Source organism: Pinus tabuliformis, chromosome 2_2, assembly GCF_031772625.1.
Source record: "Pinus tabuliformis cultivar Carrire ecotype Pingquan chromosome 2_2, CPIR1, whole genome shotgun sequence".
Classification (NCBI taxonomy): domain Eukaryota; kingdom Viridiplantae; phylum Streptophyta; class Pinopsida; order Pinales; family Pinaceae; genus Pinus; species Pinus tabuliformis.
Window position 1 is genome coordinate 1159064103 of NC_142300.1, and position 15792 is coordinate 1159079894.

The following is a 15792-nucleotide window of genomic DNA, read 5'->3' on the forward strand; positions in this document are numbered from 1 at the left end:
TTATATTTCAATTTTTGCAGACACCTCAATCTCCGATTGCACGTACAATTGGATATGAGAAGTATATGATTGATGAATTCCCTACAGGGACAAATGCAATTGTTGCAGTGCTTGCTTATACAGGGTAAGATATTGTTTATATTAGTATTTATATTACAATTTTAATGTTTTTATTGATTATTTGGATTAATATTGTTTTTGCAGCTATGATATGGAAGATGCCATGATCTTAAATAAGTCGTCTGTGGAGCGCGGAATGTGTCATGGTCAGATCTATCAGGTTTTATTATTGTCTTAATCGTTTTTAATGCTGTTTCCCATTGTCTTAGTAGTCTATTTTCCATGCATGCAAACTGTATGGTTTACCGTGGAGCTACAAGATGAAAACTTCGTTTCTGTAGAATCTTTCAAACCACATTGAAATATGAGGTTCCAACTAACATGCATATAAGTTGATTTTGAGTCTAATCATTGGAACATTTGCAAATGGAAACATATTATCTAAGAGGATGTAATATTTGGTTGTGCCTTGCAATTTTTTAAACTTCCATTATTCTTCCCAGTGATATATTTTTTTATTGGTTTAAAATCCAGGAGACAATTTTTGAATGGTGGTGGTCAATCAAATAATCATGGAGTTTTATAGCCTTGGAAGGATCCATAAATGACAATCTTGAGATTGCTTGTTGTTTAGTATCTTCCATAAAATCATTAATGAGTGATGGTTTTGTGGTCTAGCTACCTCATAAGTTGTAAAAAGCCTTTATGTTCCAAAGAAATTTGTCCTTTATTTTGTAGGATTGGTAGGTGGTTACAGTTTCATGAGTCGAGTCTAGTATTTTCTTGAGATATTAGACATTAAAGACATAATGTTGTTGCGCTTTCTTGCTGGGTATGCCTTGGGTGCAAGAAACTTTCTGTATTTTCTTCTGAATTCAATAGGGGTGTTAAATGTGGAGTGTAAACTTTTTTCCCTTTCATTTCTTGTAGCTACCTCATAAGTTGCAAAATGCCTTAATGTTCCAAAGCAATTTGTCCTTTATCATCTAGGATCAACAGACCATGGGTAGTGACAATGCCCATGGATTAAGTCTAATCTTTTCTTCAGATATGAGAAATTAAATACATCATGAATTTTCCCTTGTTTGTTGGAAATGACTAGGGTGCAAGTTGTTGCTGCAAAATATAGTAGGCTTTGGAGAGGGGCACCCTACAAGACTAACACTATGCCAAGAGACAACAATAGGGTAGTGGTCCAGTAAGTTAATGGAAACAGTGCTCCCAACTCTCGGAAATGCTGTTTAGCGTTTTGGATACGAAAACACGTACGAAACGGCTTGGAAACGACATGGAAACTTTTCTGCCACGTTTCACTTTTTTGGAAATGGCCAACCTGAGATCGGAAATGTTTCAAAGGAGTTTGAAGAAAATTTGATATGTTTCCAGAAAATATGGATACATTTCCAAGTTTCCAGGTTTCCAAGTTTCCAATGTTCTAGGCACTTAATTGCAAGAATATATTCCAGGTTTGTTTGTCCAAAGCATGTAAATGCAATTGAATTCTTTGCAGACCTTATGTCCACTGATTACAAATCATAAGAAAGTGAACATTTATCTTGAAAAAGGATTCATGACATGATAGAGCCTAGAGGTATTTGCCAACAAGTTTTCAAGAATGCCGGATCTAAAGGATGGAAACCTGGAATTTGGAATGGAAACAGATAAGGTATTTATGAATTCAAGAAGGAAAGTTATTACCCACAAAGTTGGTTGGTGGAAGCAGTTTCTTTGCATTAGGTTAAATTTCTCAACATTTATTTACTAGTATCATACTTCACAATACTTAATTGCTTAAATTGTGGTATCTTGATTCTTGGTCATATGATCTTAGGTTGTGAATAAATAAATCTAACTTACTTCTTTCTATGAATTCCAGAGCATCTCCTGTTGTAGCTACTGGAATACAGTGCAATTTATAATGTGTAGACATTGTTATTTACAATAATTAAATTTACATTATATTCGGTGACACTAAACAATATTTCTAATGTATGACTCCTTTAGAGTCTAGACCAAGGACCAAGATACTGTGCAACATACTATTTATAAGGTCAAATTCACTATGTTTCCTCTGTGTTTGTGCTATCAAACTCATTAGAAAAATATATAATTTCATGAAGTATGATGTGACTTTGAAAACAATCTCATATTCCTTTAAACTGTGAGTGGGTATTGAAATTTTAATCAAAGGTGCCAACTTGAATGCTATAATAATCATTGATGATGATGATTTGTTTATGTTGAATTCATGATGATGATTATTTATTTTTAAATATAGAATCTAGATTCTAAAGACTAAAAGATGAATGATAATATGTAATTTTTATTTTATCATATATATATATATATATATATATATATCTGTGTGTGTGTACCGTTTCCTTGTCGTATCGTATCCATATTTTTTGAAAATTTGCCATATCTATTTCAAACCCCGTCTCCATCTTTGTTTCAGTGCAACTTAGGTGGTCCATTGACACCATAGCCAAAAACCCTTGCATTTTATAGATTTTCAACGATGGGAGGAGTCTCGGTATGAGAGAGTCACCAAATGGATATTTGAGGGTCAAGGTGTAAGGTGACTTGATTAGACCCTCCACAAGAAAGACAACTTAGCTTCAAGGCTTCAATAGGGAGCAATTTGCTTTTTTGATAGTGGGCTATTTGGTGAAGCACAAACCTAGGGTTTGATTGATGAATTAAGTCCTGGTGTAACCAAAGGTTAAGGCTAGGAGAAAATATCTTTAACAATGTATATTGACAAGTCCAAGGCTCATGAAGCTTCCATGGAGGCCCCTAAGTTGAAGCAAAACTAGACTAGGGTGCTCCCTTAGGACAAACAACTAGGGAAAGAAAATTTATGGATAAGATTGAAGTGGACGTGCACCAAACTGATAGATTGTGTGGCAAATATTATTCCCTTGATGTTTAGGCTCTCCAATCCCACGAACACACCATGACGAGGGATTCACACCAAGCCCTAGTTAGCTAACTTGGCCTTAAAAGGGCCAAATTTAGAGAAGGAGAAATTATGGATTAAAAGAGAGTTTGATCACCCAACCCAATGGACCAATCCCTTATCCCTTGGGAGTATGGTGTCAGTGACTGTTAAAGTTAGCTAAATAGTCTCTAAGGAGGTCGAAACTTTGATGCCCTTGCAGCAAAATTCGAATAATTACCTATGGAATGAAAGACTGATTTTCAAGTGCAATACATACTAGCACAATATTTTTGAAATACTGATAATTACTTCAAATGATATAGATCTTCTTTTAACAATTACAGAGTATCATTAAGCAATTACATTTCAGAAATTCAACCATAGGATCATAAGGACAGTAGAGATCACAATACACAAAGAGAACACATGATTTACCTTTGGAAAACCCACTTGGGGAAAAATCCAATAGCTTTTTTCTTAGAGAAATTCTTTAGTTCAACAAGAGATACATGTAATGTAGTTGTCAACTATGACATGCAACAAGCTATGGTCAAACCTGGTCAAGCAACCCTCTAGTCTAGTCAAGTAAAGTCAAACTTCTTCCCTTCAAAATTTCAGCCTCTCAGATCTACCCATAATATTTTGCGTAAAATTTCGTGTTGATTTTTGAGTAGCTTGAGAGGTACTCCAAGCCCTAGGGTTCAGGGTTTGGAAGGAAATGTGCCACAAGAGTCACTTGTGGGTTTGGAAACCAAGGTTGGGGTTTTGCACCCATTGTGATTTGGGCCAAAACCATAAACATATTCCGACATGTGATGGATGAGGATGATAGCTCTCGTCGGGATGATTCTAACAGAATGAAAATCATCTGATTCTAAGTTGTAGAAATGAAGTTTTGAATTTTTGAAGTCTAGGAGTGGGTTTGCAAAAAATGAGTTAAGGTCGGCTTGATGTGAATAAAGCTCTTGACAGCTTGTCAAGCCCTATGTTTCCAGAAAATATGGATACATTTCCAAGTTTCCAGGTTTCCAAGTTTCCAATGTTCTAGGCACTTAATTGCAAGAAAATATTCCAGGTTTGTTTGTCCAAAGCATGTAAATGCAATTGAATTCTTTGCAGACCTTATGTCCACTGATTACAAATCATATGAAAGTGAACATTTATCTTGAAAAAGGATTCATGACATGATAAAGCCTAGAGGTATTTGCCAACAAGTTTTCAAGAATGCCGGATCTAAAGGATGGAAACCTGGAATTTGGAATGGAAATAGATAAGGTATTTATGAATTCAAGAAGGAAAGTTATTACCCACAAAGTTGGTTGGTGGAAGCAGTTTCTTTGCATTAGGTTAAATTTCTCAACATTTATTTACTAGTATCATCCTTCACAATACTTAATTGCTTAAATTGTGGTATCTTGATTCTTGGTCATATGATCTTAGGTTATGAATAAATAAATCTAACTTACTTCTTTCTATGAATTCTAGAGCATCTCCTGTTGTAGCTACTGGAATACAATGCAATTTATAATGTGTAGACATTGTTATTTACAATGATTAAATTTACATTATATTCGGTGATACTAAACAATATTTCTAATGTATGACTCCTTTAGAGTCTAGACCAAGGACCAAGATACTGTGCAACATACTATTTATAAGGTCAAATTCACTATGTTGCCTCTGTGTTTGTGCTATCAAACTCATTAGAAAAATATATAATTTCATGAAGTATGATGTGACTTTGAAAACAATCTCATATTCCTTTAAACTGTGAGTGGGTATTGAAATTTTAATCAAAGGTGCCAACTTGAATGCTATAATAATCATTGATGATGATGATTTGTTTATGTTGAATTCATTATGATGATTATTTATTTTTAAATATAGAATCTAGATTCTAAAGACTAAAAGATGAATGATAATATGTAACTTTTTATTTTATCATATATATATATATATATATCTGTGTGTGTGTGTACCGTTTCCTTGTCATATCGTATCCATATTTTTTGAAAATTTGCCATATGTATTTCAAACCCCGTCTCCATCTCCGTTTCAGTGCAACTTAGGTGGTCCATTGACACCATAGCCAAAAACCCTTGCATTTTATAGATTTTCAACGATGGGAGGAGTCTCGGTATGAGAGAGTCACCAAATGGATATTTGAGGGTCAAGATGTAAGGTGACTTGATTAGACCCTCCACAAGAAAGACAACTTAGCTTCAAGGCTTCAATAGGGAGCAATTTGCTTTTTTGATAGAGGGCTATTTGGTGAAGCACAAACCTAGGGTTTGATTGATGAATTAAGTCCTGGTGTAACCAAAGGTTAAGGCTAGGAGAAAATATCTTTAACAATGTATACTGACAAGTCCAAGGCTCATGAAGCTTCCATGGAAGCCCCTAAGTTGAAGCAAAACTAGACTAGGGTGTTCCCTTAGGACAAACAACTAGGGAAAGAAAATTTATGGATAAGATTGAAGTGGACGCCCACCAAACTGATAGATTGTGTGGCAAATATTATTCCCTTGATGTTTAGGCTCTCCAATCCCACGAACACACCATGACGAGGGATTCACACCAAGCCCTAGTTAGCTAACTTGGCCTTAAAAGGGCCGAATTTAGAGAAGGAGATATTATGGATTAAAAGGGAGTTTGATCACCCAACCCAATGGACCAATCCCTTATCCCTTGGGAGTATGGTGTCAGTGACTGTTAAAGTTAGCTAAATAGTCTCTAAGGAGGTCGAAACTTTGATGCCCTTGCAGCAAAATTTGAATAATTACCTATGGAATGAAACACTGATTTTCAAGTGCAATACATACTAGCGCAATATTTTTGAAATACTGATAATTACTTCAAATGATATAGATCTTCTTTTAACAATTACAGAGTATCATTAAGCAATTACATTTCAGAAATTTAACCATAGGATCATAAGGACAGTAGAGATCACAATACACAAAGAGAACACATGATTTACCTTGGGAAAACCCACTTGGGGAAAAATCCAATAGCTTTTTTCTTAGAGAAATTCTTCAGTTCAACAAGAGATACATGTAATGTAGTTGTCAACTATGACATGCAACAAGCTATGGTCAAACCTGGTCAAGAAACCCTCTAGTCTAGTCAAGTAAAGTCAAACTTCTTCCCTTCAAAATTTCAGCCTCTCAGATCTACCCATAATATTTTGCGTAAAATTTCGTGTTGATTTTTGAGTAGCTTGAGAGGTACTCCAAGCTCTAGGGTTTAGGGTTTGGAAGGAAATGTGCCATAAGAGTCACTTGTGGGTTTGGAACCCAAGGTTGGGTTTTGCACCCATTGTGATTTGGGCCAAAATTATAAACATATTTCGACATGTGATGGATGGGGATGATAGCTCTCGTCGGGATGATTCTAATAGAACGAAAATCATCTGATTCTAAGTTGTAGAAATGGAGTTTTGAATTTTTGAAGTCTAGGAGTGGGTTTGCAAAAAATGAGTTAAGGTCGGCTTGATGTGAATAAAGCTCTTGACAGCTTGTCAAGCCCTATGTTGGACGTTGGAGGAAGCCCTTCTTATACATATAAATAAGAGTTGATTGGAGTGTCATTACCAATGTTACTTGGGAGCGGGTGCGGGAGCGACATTTTCAGAAGCCCCCGGTTTAGGAGCGAATCGGGGAGTGGATTTTTATATATATATATATATATATATATATATATATATATATATATATATATATATATTATATATATATATATATATGATGCATATATGCCAACAAAAGCATGTAGAATGATGAATTAGGTATAAAAAGCATAAAAACATGGATTGAACTGTATAACATCAATCATCTAGAAGCTATAATCTTCATGAACCACGTCCACAAGTTAGTAACATACAACATATTGAGTCTCATGATTTATCAATCTTAAAGTTTCAAGGTTTCAAAATTCAATATATAACATTTATCATCATTGATCACCAAACTTGTAACCTAAGTGTAACCATTAAAACAAAGAATATCTAACATGAAATGAAATGAATTGAAACAACTTACAACTTTCACGATGCATCATATTCATAATTCATGACCAATGAGTTATAATTGCCAACTTCAAACTTAAATTGTCATATATTGTTTACAAAAAAGATCATAATAAATATGAAAGAGTCAACAATTATTAAAACTAATAGAAACTAGAAAAAGACAAGTAAATCTATTATCTACAGCTTCCTCTTGCCATGAGAAATGTCTAATTTCTGAGCAGGCTATGGTGGTCTTCTACGAGTCTCCTCCTGTTGATTTGGGGTAGCATCAGATGTGCTCTAGCTATGAAAATTGGTGGAGAGGCTAAAGCACATGAGATCTCCAAGACCCAGAAATTGTTTTGGAAAATTCCATCCAGATGAGGAGTTTTTAAAATAATTAATATTTTTAATGAGTTGCTAAGCCTCAACTTAGGAAAATAAAAATATTAATGGGTATTAATAAAGATAAGGATGAGAAGCTTCTAAGAGATAAGGATCAAGTCTATTTTAATCTTAGCCGCTGATTAGGTACTTAATCTCGGCTGTTGGTTCATCAATAAGAAAAGTGTAAGAGAAGACTTGAGGGTCAGTTGGAGATATATTGAGGGAGACCAGTTAGTTCGATTTCTGGAGCGGGGCTTACTGAGAAATTCGAACTAGTGGACTGAATTGCAGTGAGAGGCAATGAGTACATAGCAGAGAGGCATGGATAGTGCCTGAGGACCAGCACAAAGATCAAAGAGAAAGATGCAGGGCCAATCAGAAAGATGCAGAGGCAGCTGGATTACGCAGTAACTAGAGGGCTTGCATGGGTGACCTAGAGAGGCCAAGTGTTGACGCAGTGAGGCAGAGTGCTGATGGAGAGGGTTTGGGAGCTACGTAGAGGCTAGCTGGGTTGACGCTGAGCCTAGGGGAAGCGCCAAAGGATTTTTGTGGTATCACTGCCGTGTGGTTATCTCTGTTGAGTATGCTAGTTTGGCACCCTAGTTGTACTCAAGAACGTTGATTAATAAAACTCTCCTCTGTTGCACCGATTTTTCTGCATTGGGTTTTTCGGGGACAATTGTCCAAAAATATCCGTGTTGATGTGTGTGATTCTTGTACATGTATTTGTTTCTGTATAATGGTGTGATATCTGCAGTAGAATTTATTTTAATATTTACTAGAGGGATTTTTCGTAAATAACTTATCAAAAATAAGTAGGTAAAATAAATCAGTTACTGCAGTATTAGAATTTCTGTTCAGAAATTTTCACATGGTATCAGAGCAAAGATTCAGAGACAGTAAAGGGAAATCAATTATGGGTCAAGAACATGATACAGAGGCATCCACGTCTGGAGACTCATGCAAATTTTCAAAGGATTGCTCAAGAGATAGAAATTTCGATTTCTCTATGTTGGCTTCCAGATGAGGAGTTATTAAAACAATTAATATTTTTAATGAGTTCCTACATCTCAACATAGGAAAATAAAAATATTAATGGGTATTAATAAAGATAAGATTGAGAAGCTTCTAAGAGATAAGGGTCAAGTCTATTTTAATGTTAGCCATTGATTAGGGACTTAATCTCGGCTGTTGGTTCATCAACAGGAAAAGTATAAGAGAAGACTTAAGGGTTAGTTGGAGATATACTGAGGGAGTCCAGTTAGTTTGATTTCTGGAGCGGGGCTTGTTAAGAAATTCGAACTAGTGGTCTGGATTGCAGTGAGAGGCAGTGAGTACATAGCAGAGAGGCAGGGATAGTGCCTGAGGACCAACGCAAAGATCAGAGAGGCAGACACAGAGCCAATCAGAAAGACGCAGAGGCAGCTGGATTGTGCAGTAACTGGAAGGCCTGCATGGGTGACGCAGAGAGGCCAAGTGTTGACATAATGAGATGGAGTGCTGACGCAGAGGGTCTAGGCACTGCGCAGAGGCTAGCTAGGTTGACACTGAGCCTAAGGGAAGCGCCGGAGGATTTTTGTGGTTATCTCTATTGGGTAAGCTAGTTTGGCACCCTAGTTGCACTCAAGAACACTGATTAATAAAACCCTCCTCTGCTACACCGATTTTCTCGCATTGGGTTTTTCCTGGGACAATTGTCCAAAAATAACTGTGTTGATGTGTGTGATTCTTGTGCATGTATTTGTTTCTGTATAATGGTGTGATATCTGCAGTAGAATTTATTTTAATATTTACTGAAGGGGTTTTTTTGTAAATAACTTATCGAAAATAAGTAGGTAAAATAAATCAGTTACTACAGTATTAGAATTTTTGTTCATAAATTTTCACACCTTTTGCATAGTCGCAGGACTAGAATAGAATGCACATGCCCTCCACGTGAGGATGTAGATGGAGGCAGCGACAACAAAGGAACAATAGTTGGAACTCGAGCACTGGCACTACTACTGAATGGTGGGGCTGGCATGGTTGTTGCTGCTTCATCATCATCTCTCAAAAGTTCTGCTTCTAATTCTTCAAGATGTATAGTGCCATCCTCCAAATTATCGTCCTCTGGGGTGGTTGTCCCAAATTTTATATGTTGGATCCTCATACACCCAATCACATTAATGACTGAACAATCTCAAAATGATGTGTACATAAACCAAGCTTTCTGCCCGGTTTTCATTGTTTGTTTCTTCTCACATTATGTATGAAGCTATAGGTGCTCCAACACCTCTCTGTAGAAGAAGTACTTACAACCTGTGAGAGAACTTTTTTTTGCCAATTTTGCCAAAAGTCCCATGCCGCCATATGCTTCCCACCATGTGAGAGCATCAAATCTGTCTCTATCTTCCATTGCATGCAAAGAACCAAACAAACCAATGTAACTGAAATGTCTGCTTAATTAAAGATGCAGATTAGCGCACTCCTCCTTGTCATGTACCAACTTGTCTAATGCTTCCATATATCCTTTCGATATCTATGAATCTGTATGGGGTTTGATCGTAACCCCACCCCTAGGTGCAAGTTGGCCCAACCAAGATGGAGCATAGTATTTTGACATAAGGATATATGCCAAGGCCTGCGGTGGAACATTAAGTTCATTCCAATGTGTACACAAACAATTGTGAATCATTGTATACAAGTTGGGATCATTTTCCTGAACAATATATTTTATTTGCCCTAATATGCTATCCATCTGCTCATACACCTCCCCAATCACTGGTTTATTTGTATCTACAAAACAAATCATGCTATAAATGGGCTTGGTGAATTGCAATACTTCCCTCACATGTGCCCAAAATAGACCATCAAGAGCGGTCTCCTCCCCTTGTTCAAAACCTTGGTTGTCAACTGCATTTGGAGCCTTGTCCTTTAATACTTGCCAACGTTGACTTGATACCATGCTAGCCAATGACTCTCTTACCTTCAAAAGGTGCCTGAAGTTGAAGCAATAGCTAGCAAATCTAGTCTTCGCAATCTTCAACAACTCCAATCTTGAGTGACTGCAGAAAAGCCCATGGGTATTGCTGTGATTTGTAATAAATTTTATCATTTTTTTGCCTCTCTTGTACGAATCACCAATCCATTTGTATTGTTGGCTTTTGTTCTTAATAATATCATGCATCAGAAGGTTCATTGTGTGAACAAAACACCCAAACCAAAATATGTTGGGGTATTTATCCTCAATAATTGCTCCCACTGCCTTACAATTAGTAGCATTATCAGTGGTGACTTGGATGACATTGTATGGGCCAATACGTTCAATTGTTTCAAGTAATGGTTCTGCAATGTTGATGCTGGTCATGAACTTCTCTGAGTAATCATATGTTGAAAGGAAGATGGCACCACTAACAAACACAACAAGAACACCTATCAATGGCTTGCCTTTAACATTTGTCCATCCATCAGATACAACGGACGCCCCATGCTCATTCCAAGAATTTGTCATTTTACTCAAAGAATGTGCTATTTTTTTCTTTTTCAAGATCATGACCAACGGTTCTAGCCTTGTCGTACCCAGGGCTCTTGTATCCTTTGGGGGCATCATTTATGACAGAAACCATTTCATGCCAATAAGGTGAGCGAAGAACATTGAATGGTATCCCACAGGCATGGAGAAATTGGTAAATTTTTGAATCCACATCATTCCTACTCCCTTCATCAAGGAAATATGATATGGTTCTCCATGTTAAAGAGATGCTTGTTCCTGTGCTTCCATATCCATTGCCATGGGAGGATGCCAAAGGAGTTCTTTGTGCATGTGATTGTGACCTATGTTCAAATAAACCCTTTGATTTTTGAGATTTGTATTGGTCTTCATTCTCTTCCCTTATGTATTTGGCTCTTTCTGTTGCTGACACACTTATATAAGCTTTGATTCCTATTTGTTTATCTCCATCCCATGGCTTTTTCCCATAGAGGTGCCTTCTGGCAAGGGTGTATGAACCTGTGTAAATGTTTTGCAATGGGTGCATGTAAATTTAGTGGTTCCACCCCCTTCCCTGCTTAAGACCTAATAACATATTTCCACAAGGGGGTTTGGTCTTGTTTAGTTTTTGGGGCCCCATCATCTCCACATTCTTCCTCCTCACCAAGGTACTCCTTCCAGGGTTTTCATCAAATCCACTCTAAGCCACTTCGTCATCCTCTTCATCATGATCAATTCTCCTTCTACTCTCCAACACCATAATAAAAAAAAGGAACCAACAACAAGAAAATGCTGATCCATATAGCCATGATGTTTGAAGCTTTGAGTCTGCAAAAAAATGGAGGAATGGGAATGGGAAATAGATAATTTTATTATTATTATTATTTAGCAATGAACATATAAAAAAATGCTAGATTACAGTGTAGATCATACCTCTTTGGCCTTAATCCCAAGCTTCAATCTCCCTTGCATGCTCCTCAAGCTCTTCCAAGCTCCTCTCTCTTGTTCTCTCCAAGCTCCTCTCTTTTGCTCTCTCCAAGCTCCAAACTCGCTCTTGCTCTCTCCAACTTGACAAATGGTAAATAATGGGAGGGGAGAGGGTTGGATCGAATTTCCCTTTTGAGGCTTTGCGCTGCCTCTACGCAACCTCTTAAAGAAAATCTTAGCCTCCTCTTTCTAACTCTCCGAAACTGGAAAAAGTCCTTTTGGACTCACTGTCTCTGCCCCTCTTCGCTTCCCTTCTCTAGCTCGAACTCTTTTGGTAGCTGTTGTTTCTCTCCGCAGGATCAAACTGCCCAAGGAAATCGATCTCTTGTCCCACAAGTGTGTTCTTCCATCTACCCATCAACCTCTTCTTACAATCTCCAGTTGGGACTCCAACGACCAAGATTAAAACATAATCGATGGATAAGATCATATCTAGATTGATCCGTGTGAGTTTCTAGATAATTCACACAGTTTTCAATTAATACTGATTAATTAACCAAATTTCCTAAGTTTAGACTTTGGAAATATTAAAAAGTTGGTTAATAATCTAATTGAGACACTTCTAGGTGGAATTTCTAGAAACAATTTCCGGGTTATGGAGAACTCCCGTGTTTTAGCCTCTCCAAAAAGTTTCGAGACTAGAACACCATGTGATACTACAAAAACTAACATCAATTACAGTTCTTTGACTTATAATAATTTTTTCTTTTGACTCAAATGACGCTATAAGCATGAAAAACACGCTTTGACTAAAATGGTATAATATTAAATGAATATAATGAATACATCAATAGTACATTTGAATTACATTATGAACACTGGAACTAGTTACATTTCCAACACTGCTCCTTAGCATCATCATTCTCTCCTTGGGATCTCCTCTCGCTTTTTCTATAAATCAAAGCTCTTGCCTTTTGTGCAAGCTATCTAGGAGTGTGGAAGAGATTGGGGAAACTCTGTTGCTATTATAATTAGTTTATATTATTTTGAATAAAAAATCGTTTGGAGGCAACATGGTGTGTTGATTCGTGTGGTTGCTTGGATCTCATTTGAGGTAACATTGTATTGTTTTAATTGCATTGCTTTGAATTGTGTTATTATAGGCCTTGATAGGGGCATTGCTGTCGATATGAGAAGACAAACAAATTCGGTGGTTTGTTTGCCTTCTTGATTGTTTTGTATTTTGGAATTGAAATCCACACATGCTTCTAGTTTGGTTGATATGTTTATTCAATTTCCATATGAAAGGCTTCACCTGTTTTAACTAATCTCTTGGCAAGATCTTAATGTTAGTTTCTCTAGCATTAGATGCGTTATAGCCACGAAAACCCAGATATCATTTCTGGAAATTCCACCTAGAGATGGCTTAATTAGATTATTAACTAGTTTTTAAATATTTCCTAAGTCTAAACTTAGGGAATATGGTTAATTAATCATAATTAATTATGTCAAGGCGCGAATCATCTAGAAGCTCACATGGATTGACTCCAAGATGATCCTAACCATTGATTAAAATTTAATCTTGTTTGTTGGGGCTCCAATAGTGGATTATAAGAGGAAGTCGATGGGAACTTGGAGAAGACACAACAGAAGTTTGATTTCCAGAGAGTGCCAACAGTTGCCGGAGAGCCAGAAATCGAAGTAGAGAGTGAGGGGTAGGGACAGTGAGGCTGGAGGAAGTTTTCCAGATCCAACGAGTACATTTGGAGAGAGGTCGAGATTTCTTTGGGAGGCTGTAGAGAGGCAGCGCACAACCTCAATAAGGCAGTTCAATTTGTTGAAGAGGGCAGACGTTTTCAGTTCCAGAGGTTGGGAAGGAGTCCCAAAGTGTCAGAGAGACGTTTTCCTAGCCAACAATAGGCAGGAGGACTAGATTAGTAGTCAGTGCGAGCAACAGTTGCAACAAGCAACATCAGGTTGACGCAGAGCTTGTGCAGGCCCAATTAGACAACTTGCTTTTCATAAGAAGTTCAGTGCCGTAATTTTCCTGGAGTGAGGGTAGTTTCCCTCTAGTATTTTTTCCAGTGTTTCTCTGCAGGATAGCCAAATTTCAACATCTAGATTATGTACTCAGAATTTTTCACTGATGCATAATAATAAAAACCCTCAGCTACTGCATCAATTTTCCCAAGTTTGGTTTCTCCGAGGATATTTGTCCAAAAAATAACGTTGTCATTTTTACTGCGTGTGTGCTAGTATTTTCTCAGTTTCCAACAGTATTATTTCCACAGTATTTTATTTGTGAAGGTTGCAGTGTAATTTATTTGATATTTGATGTAGCAGATAAATTGTTAAAATAATTAACAATTACAAAAATAAATTTGAGATGCTGCAATAGGATTTCAGTTTTGAAATTTTCACATGGTATCAGAGTGCGTGTGATCAGCCAGGAAGCTTAGAAGCAAAGGAAATAATTTTGTTGCTCAAAGGGACCAACAGGCCAAAATTTTTGAGGCAACACAGTTCCTTGATAGGAAGGCCGAGTGGCTGGGGTAGGAATTTGATTTTCAATTGTTGGGTTGCACAAAAGTTGAGTTTCCAGAGTTAGTGATTCTAGCAGTCAAAGGGAGCAACAACAACTCAGATTTTCACTGAGTAGATTCCTTGGTTGGACACAGAGGGTTTTGCAACAACAAAATCAACGTCAAGTGGACGAGAAAAGCACACACAACAGAGGGAAAATTTCTCTTAGGGAACTTCGAGTCCCAGAAGTTCGATTTTTCGAGGTAGATTAGTAGTAGTAGCTAGCAAATTTGCACATTCTAGAAGGGAGTATGAGTAGTAGAGCAACAACCAAGCAGAAGGAAAGAGGGGATTTTAGAATGTTTTTGAGATGGCCACAACAGGAGGTTGGATGGAGCTTCCAACTATGTCATCTGAAAGGCTAGGATATCCTTACTTCTAGATGAATATGGCTTGAATGCCTACATAGATATTTTGGTGGAAATTCCCTAGGATGCAGATCAACAGAAGAATACACGAAGGAGACAGCGAGGGCCAAGTGGTTGATCTTGGATGGAGTCCAAGATCACATAGTCTCACATATAGCGGCCAAGCGAACGACTAAGGAGATGTGGGATGCTCTCTCCATGCTATATCAGGGTAATTCCGAACCACGAAAGATGAACCTGGAAGAAAAACTGAGATGTATCAGGCAATGTTTTAAAAACTGGAACCGGTGACTGGACTGGTTCACCTAATGAATCGGGTTTCGAACTGGAACCGATCGCACCGGGACTGGTCAGGTCTAAACGAACCGGTTTAAAAAAATACATTAAATAATTAATTTTGAATGAAAAAACTATTTTTAAGATGCAAAACCATGATTCCAAGCCAATAGAAACAAAATATGTAAGGTTTGCTCATCTATATACCATGTAAAGGTGAATATATCAAAATGGCATCGAGTGCAATACATATATGCAACAAAATACATAATCAATGAGGCTCTAAATGGCCTCTAGAGTTCGAAAGCAATGCTCTAAGCTATGGGGTCACTGAACTACTACAAGTCTACATATCAGTGATCAACAACATGATCACTCCTCATCATGATCAAACTCATCACCAATACTAGACAAGAGATCATCAACATGAGCTACATAAACAATATGGCTCCGAGTTTGAGGACTCCTAAAACTCCTCTACAAATTTAGTAGTAGTAGCAAAAATAGACATCAAAACTACAAATCATTGATCAACATGGTCACTCATGAAACTCATCATTGATTCAACGCTATTAGAAATACATAAACATCATCAACAAGAGATAATAAACATCATCTAGCTCAAAGTCTTCAGACTTGAATTGTTGAACCTTATAACATGATAGAAATTGAAAAGGTTTAACATGCCTAACCAATGATTTTGGTTTGAGTGAAGGGTTCATCTCCTCAATCTTAGAATGTGGTAGAAAAAGATTAGCATGCCTAACCAATT

The 15792-nt window shown here is 37.1% G+C and overlaps 1 protein-coding gene across 1 annotated transcript in view; it reads left to right on the top strand.

Annotated features, from left to right (window-relative positions):
• The window catches only part of NRPA2 (nuclear RNA polymerase A2), a 345762-nt gene that overhangs the window by 233408 nt on the left and 96562 nt on the right, over positions 1-15792 (top strand). The window contains exons 21-22 of the mRNA XM_089405878.1: positions 21-124; positions 205-280. Of these exons, the coding sequence (XP_089262004.1) occupies positions 21-124; positions 205-280 (180 nt within the window). The remainder of the gene's footprint in view (positions 1-20; positions 125-204; positions 281-15792) is intronic.